This window comes from Lipophrys pholis (assembly GCF_963383615.2).
Source record: "Lipophrys pholis genome assembly, chromosome: 17".
In the NCBI taxonomy this organism is placed as follows: domain Eukaryota; kingdom Metazoa; phylum Chordata; class Actinopteri; order Blenniiformes; family Blenniidae; genus Lipophrys; species Lipophrys pholis.
In genome coordinates, this window is record NC_137643.1 from 8,544,392 (window position 1) to 8,551,865 (window position 7,474).

The window sequence follows — 7,474 nt, forward strand, 5'->3', positions numbered from 1 at the left end:
AAACTCTGGGAAAACTGCATGTTTGATGTCATATTCTGTCCACTTGTTGCTTTACTTGTGTAAGCTCTTGTATTGAGACATCACCTCTCCCCTCCCCAAATTGTAAATAAAACATGGACACTGGAAGAGTGGGACGAGTCCGTGATATGACATGCAGGCTTTTAGTTTGTGGACCCTGACAACACTGACAAGCCCCCCTGCTCCGCTCCGAATGGTCTGACAAACCCATCTGAGACTTTTATGGGCTGTCACTGCGACGTCAGGGGCGACGCTTCACCGTGAACATGGCGGAGGCTGCGGATAACCCACAACACCGGTTTTTCTGTCACTGCTGTAAATGTGAGACAGACCCCAAACTCCCGGTGAGTCGATTTTGGAGAGTTTGTTTTCTTCCACGCACGTTGCCCAAGTTTGGTTTTTTTTAATCTCCCCGAGGGCGTGAACAAGATTGTCAGTGCGCTTTCTGTTATAAATAAACTTTCAAATTTACCAGATTGATCTGAAGTATCTGCTCTGTATTGACCACGTGGGGTTCCAGTAAAGCGGCGGTTTTGTCCGTGCGTAAAAGGGCTCGCTCCAAACTGTCAGCCCAGAGCGAGCGAGAGAAACCTGGCCATTCAACGTTGCCATATTTAGAAGTGCCACTGTTGGCGACTTTTAGTGTCCAGTTGTCTTCTGTCAACTGCGTGTGAGAGACGCAAGAGGGGCCGAGTGGGTGTCACCGGGCTCACCACCGCCGGGGCTTCGTAAACTCTCACCACCACGGTCCCAGACATGTGCCGTATTATTGCCACTTGTTCCTCAGACTGTCTCTTCAGAGACACAACCAATGTGCTGGAGTGTATTTCTCCAGGCCACACGACACATGAGAGCGCAGTGGAGGGAGGCGGGCACTGGGGCGCATTTGCTGCGCAGCTGACTCCTTTCACGGCACAATTACGCACTGATGTTGTTATGATGGAGCACTTTAAGGATTCGTCACGCGCCATTTGCCAGGCCTGGTGAAACGTTGATCGGATACCACTTGTCTGCACATATCACTTCGTGATTTGAATTGTTGCTGTTAAAAAACAAAACAAACAAAAAACAAACCGTGTTCATGACTTATGAAGGGCGTTACCGTCTCCATATGTTGATAGTTGTATATGTCAGAAATCAATGTGTGATAGACCACACTGATAAAAAAAACAAAGATAAGGCTGTTATTATCAGGCTATAGTTTGTTCACTCAAAAAATGTAATGACAGCACTGCAACAGTAGACATGCTGTGTTTTATAGCAACAGCTTGTTACTCTTGGTGTCCAGCGTGGTATACTTACAGGCTTATCATAATAGAAGAAATGGAAACCATCATACGGCATTGTACCTTGCTTGAACAATGTCACCACCTATTTCCTCAAATTCACAAACATGGGTATAATTTTTTTATTCTCAAGGAAATCTACAGAAAATCTTTAGCATGAACTCCGACATCCAAACATGAATCAGCTTTCACTAATTGAAGCAAATCCCCAAAGCTGGGTCAACATTGTTCAGATGAGAAAATTTGACGGTCCACATTTTGTTCCTCCTTTAGGATTTTGTCTGTCCAAGATGTGACTCTGGCTTCATTGAGGAGGTGGCAGGTGACTCCAGGTAACTCTCAGTTTTTGGTCTTGACATTGCTTATGCTGTAAGTGGGGGCAAGGCATTAAAACAGACTTTAAACATGGTGGAAATGCAAGAGGGTGGAAATAAATATATTCTGGGGTGTCAAACCTATCTTAGCTGAGGGGCCACATGCTTTATGATCTGAATTGACTTGTATCAGTAAAATGACAACATGATAATCTATAAATAACAGAAATTTAAGGTGGCAGTTACTCTCCGCCTTAACCGTTTTATTTGTAATTAGACAGTAAGTCCACATCTGTTTGAGAGAACTATTAACTTTCAGTAACTTTCACAGTGCTGTCATCTTACCCCTCTGACAGTTGATTATTTGCTGTGTAGTCTGTTTCAGGACAGCTCAGCTTCTGCTGAAAGTGAAAATTCACCCTCATTCTCAGACGTAAGTCTTTACAAATGTCATTTTAATGAGGACACTTCTCTTTCTGCAAAGCGTTGTTTGACACTCGGCTTCTCTGGTTTCTCTCCAAGTTGTGGCAGCTGCTGTTTATGGAGCGCTCTGCTCTGCTGTCGCATCCGCCGTCCTCCGAGTCCGACGGAGACGACAGCGAGCAGGTATCTGCAGACCAGAGTCGGCCGTCTCCGGTGACATCAAGCTCCCCGGAGGCCCGGCAAGCAGCGTCGCCTTCCAGCGCTGAACAACAACAAAGGTCATCCAGGCCAGAGCAAAGGCCTGCAGTGGAAGGGTGTGTGGACATGGTACACAGAAACATCGACGATGCAGTCTTCAACTCTTTATCGCGATTCTTGATTTGATTTCAAAGTGCAGACAGTTCAGTTAAAAAAAAAAATGGAAGAACATTTTTTTCTGCACGTTCACGATTGCTGTGACTAAAAAGAACAGCCTCGCGCATCATTTGAACTCCTGACAGGGAAACATTCTTAAGAGGATATCTCTGCTTTTTGTTTTTGTTCCTCCAAGGATTGTGCAGCAGTTTTTGACTGGCCTGTTTGCCAACAATGGAAACGCCGGCGGTGCACCTGCTGCACTGTAAGCACTTTTTCATTTTTGATTGGCATCACTTGCTTTTGAGATGTTACATTGTGAGGCAGTCTTTCTCCTCCTCTCTTCGTCTCTCTCTTTTGGTTTGTCTCTTAGATCCAGTATGCTACAGCTGTACTCAAACCCAGGAGACTACGCCTGGGGTCAGGGAGGGCTTGACTCTGTTATCACAGAGGTCAGTGATGAGCCATTTGGCCAGAGGTGGCAAGTAACATTCTTTTTGTATTTCATTACTGTACTTAAATAGGTTTTTCAGCTATTTATACTTGAGTATTTATTTTTCGGACATTTCTTTTCTTTAACTCTGTACAGTTCATGGAGATATCTGTATTTTCTCCTCTTAACAATCGTCAACTTGGCTCATTATACTTGTTTTAAACCCGGCTGACAGTACCAGTTGAACCAAGTACACAAATTTTAGAGTAATCATTATTTAAATAAAAAAATTACTTCTAAAAATAAACTTTTAAATGGATTTCATATTTTTTTTTGGCTTTTTAAAGTGCAAGGAGACGAGGAGTCATCATCATTACTAATTATTAAGCAGGTGTTTTCATGCTGATGAACATAGTATTACAATAACAATGACTATAATGTATATATGGAAATATATATGTGCAAATGATCCCCCAACCTTCAGAAAAAAGCTCAAGATGCATTAAAAAAGAAATGTCAAATGTGAGCACTTTTGCCACCTTCGATTTTAGCATGATCTTTCCTTCTTTTTCTTCCGTCTTTCTCTGTAATATTTAATGAAACGCAAAGGATCCGTGTAATTTCAGTTGGTCCTGGCTACCTAAGTTATGTGTTTATCTCCAAATCTGCCTTAATTACATGCAATGATATCCCATTTATTTGACTGCTGTTACTCCATCTGTCAACCTAAACATCCACACAACCTCATTCTCATTCTTTTTTTCTTTTTTTTTTGCATAGTTATTAGGACAGCTGGAGAGCACAGGTCCACCCCCAGCAGAAAAGGAGATGATCTCATCCCTGCCAACAGTTTGCATTTCTCAAGAACAGACAGGTGGGAGCTCCAGGTGGCACACTATATGGATCCCTCCAGTATATATCATGCCAACTATTCAGCTATTAGTGTTTATTTTATTCAATCAGAATTTGTTTGGGTCTATTATTGAACAAAAAGATGTCGATACAGTGTCATTGTGTTTCTCAGATCTTTTTTCTTCTCATACCGTCCATTTCGCTCCCTATTTTCTTACTTCCTTATTTCTTGCATTTCTTTTCCTCTTCTCATCCTTCCTTCCTATCCTCGATCCCACGTCTGTCTTTTCCTGCCCTCCCCATCTCATCTTATCTTTAGTGTAGAGAGGAGACCACTTAGCCATGAAGGCTGCAGCTTGGAGCTGCAATAGTAAATCACAAAGTAATGTTACGTTGGCTTGGATACAGACTAAAGTAGTCGTTCACTCAGTTCACAGAGGGGCTAACAGACAAAGCAATGGATCCGTGAACAATACCACTCAGCCTGGCCGACCTAAAATAGTTTCAGTTATACATTATACTGAGCTCTTAGTAGTTAATGTAGTATAAACATGTGGTTGTGGTAAGTGGTCTTTAGACCCGTGCTGCACTGTTTGTTGTGTTGCACATGTAATGTATCAATAAAACATTTAATGACTGTTCTTTTGCTTTCACACACACATACACTCACGTTTTCCTTTGTTTTTCCATCAGATTGCAGACTGGAGTGTCCAGTTTGCAGGGAGGAATATTCGATAGGAGAATCCGTCAGGAAACTTCCCTGTCTCCATTACTTCCACAGTGGATGTATAGTTCCTTGGCTTGAGTTGGTAAGGATGTGGAGAGTTTAAAGGTTTTCTTCCACCCATATTCTCTACTGTATAATCCAATAGCGAGTTGCAAGGCACTGCAGCAGATCCCAGTTGACTACAGGCAAAGGCCAGTTACGCCCTGGACAGGGTGACAGTCCATCTGGTGAAGCTTTGACGTCTCTTATATTGAATAGACAAATTGTTGGTCTTTTTATTATGCTTCTCATATCAGTACACATAAACCCTTTTGTGATTGAAAGATAACAAAGTCATCTCCTCTCATTTAGCATGACACCTGCCCCGTGTGCCGCAAAAGTCTCGACGGTGTCGACAACAGCCTCCCGCCGGCGTCACAACACCCGGAAGCGCGCTCCATCAGGACGGAGCAGCAAGAGAAGCAAGCGATTTGACAGACGGGGCAACAATTCTACCTCCTCTACTGTTTTCAAGACCCAAAACCTCCCACTGCAGACATTTGCCACTGCAGAAACTGCTTTTAAATAAAAAAAAAAAGAATAAAAAAAAAGCATGACATGCTTCATGTCATCGTCTGCAGCCTCAACCCTCACTTGATTCGTGCATCCCCCCGAAGGACTTATATGTTTTCTACTCCCTACATACGCACCATTTTTCTGCTACACCTCACACAAAAGGATTGTCGAGCACTTTGCTGACAAGATGCAGAGCTGGTGTGTCCTTCTCGCTACGCTGCCCTGCGAGGTGGTTTTCTGAATGACTGACTTTGATGCTATGAACTAATCACCACTCAGCTGCCAGTGGTTGTCAAAATGATGGGAACTCGCAGAGTTATGGAGTGAAACTTTTTCCATTATTCTCTTCGTAAGGACAGTCTCTTAATGCAGGTTTTGTTTACTTTTTATTACCAACTTGAAGCTGCTATTAAAGCCTGATCCTGTGACCCTCATCCATTGTTGATTCTTTTAAATTATGTGCTATTGAGAGACAGAAACGTACAGTTTAACATGGATTATTATGGCAGTTTGATTTCACTGATTTCAGTACGCGTGCGACTGAAATTATTGTGTTTTGTGGATTTTGTGCAACTTTTACAACTATTCAAAGATAACATCAGCTTGACTTGACAACTACGTGTATTATTAAACAGTTATTGCCAAAAACACAAATAATTCCATACAGAATATAAAATCTACATCTGTAAATTGTGCAAAGGTTAACAGTAGGCTACAGCATAAAAGCTGCAACTAATCCATTAACATGATCAATTATTTGTCATTGTTTATAACGATCATTGTGTTACATTATCAGCTTAGATGTTGTAAAATGACACGTATAACTGAAACGCAAAGAAAAATGTTTAGGTATCAAACTAACTTGCCAGTTTCAAACAAAAGTGATAGAAAACCCAACACTACCAACAGATATTGATGCTTCGATCCTAATGCAGCTCAGTTAACGATGTAACTTTTCATTGTCTCCTTCAAAAGTGCCGCATGAATTGACTGCATTAAAAAATTTACAAATATTTCTAAAATGAAACAAATGAACAACAGTTCAGTTAAGAAAACTGTCAGAATAATTTTTAATTCTGTAACTTATTCCAATTTTCATTTTTCAATGATAATGACACATGTTTCAGAAGTGTAATGCTCTCATAGCTGAACCGACTCATCCGATGAAAGGTGTATTGGTAGAATTATAACATCACCATATAAATTACCATGAAATTCTGTAACCAGTAAACATTTTACCAGAACACAGTATATTTCAAACATTATCCAAAATTTTCAGTTGGGGACATTATGTCATATGTTATTATATAGGTTTTTGTTTGTATCTAATATTATCACTGTGGTGTAAATGACTGTTGCTCTCAGGAACCTCACCTGTCAAAATGATGAACAAACGTTAGCCTTTTCACTCACTAAAGAAAAAACACTTGGTAAAAATGTTCTCATTTTAAAGTCCATCTACTGGCTTTTGGATTAAAGGGGACCGTAGCGTACCCCTGTAACAACTGTCGTTCAGGGGAGCAGGTTGACTTCTAATACCAGGATTTTTGGTTTGATTCCTAATTTTCCATACCCAGCTGTCTATGCATCCCTGGTCAAGTGACTGAATCCTAAGTTGCTTTTTGTTCCTTCAATGGCAGCGCTCCCTATCATTGTAAAGTAGAATTCACCAAGCATTGGATTGTTCACCCATTCATAGGGAATGTGAGCTAACCCTTGTGAGAAAGGATAGTTTTACCCTACTGATGATGGCTTGTTGCGATTGTAATTCTGCTGGTTTGTGTGAAAGACTGTCCTTTATTGTGATGGACCACGAGCACCCTTGATACATAGGAGGGATTGGTTCCAGCGTCAATGACTCTGAACTGGAGATATCTGTAAAGAAGATTGATCGATGGATGGATGGACAGAGATGGACGGCCAACAATACTTTCAATTAAGTTGATAAAACATAGAATTAAATGGAAGATCTAAAGCTTTGAAGTCTTTCTGAGTTGGGCTTTGTGTGTTCACTGTGTGTCGGTTATGTCCAGATATCCTTGTTTATTCCCACAATCAAAAACTGTCAATTGCCTGTAAACTTCCATGGATGTGACAGAATGGTTGCTGATTGAACACAATACAAGATGGATGGTATTTATATTTGTTGTGGAAAATCTTTTTGCATTTAAAAAAATAAAATATTGCTTCTTTCTTTTTTTAACCTGTAGTTAAGAAATTGCTGCCCCCATTGCCCGATGCCCCTGCTACTGTTTGTGATGACCAAAGAAAATGACCCCTCTTACAGTTAAAATTGCTCATTAAGAGTAATGTCTTGAACATGTTTCTTGAAGATTCGCGAAGCAACATCCACGCGGAGCACAATGGTTTATTTATAGGCTGTAAATCCGCCGTTGTTTTCCCGTGGACCGGCGGTTCTGTAGCGTTACGTTGACCCGCCGTGTGGCCGCTGAGAGGAGCAGGCAGCGCCGCTGTGACATTCCATCGAACACACCCTCCATCCACACGGCCG

General features: G+C 41.3%; 1 protein-coding gene across 1 annotated transcript; it reads left to right on the forward strand.

Moving 5' to 3' along the window:
• The first annotated feature begins 41 nt into the window (after window positions 1-41).
• rnf115b (ring finger protein 115b) lies at window positions 42-5,395 on the forward strand. The gene is made up of 9 exons (XM_080484246.1): window positions 42-362; window positions 1,578-1,636; window positions 1,994-2,051; window positions 2,141-2,355; window positions 2,592-2,660; window positions 2,769-2,847; window positions 3,609-3,702; window positions 4,374-4,489; window positions 4,759-5,395. Exons 1-9 carry the CDS (start codon window positions 285-287, stop codon window positions 4,879-4,881), a joined length of 891 nt encoding a protein of 296 aa, XP_080340372.1. The 5' UTR covers window positions 42-284; the 3' UTR covers window positions 4,882-5,395.
• The last annotated feature ends 2,079 nt before the right edge of the window (window positions 5,396-7,474 follow it).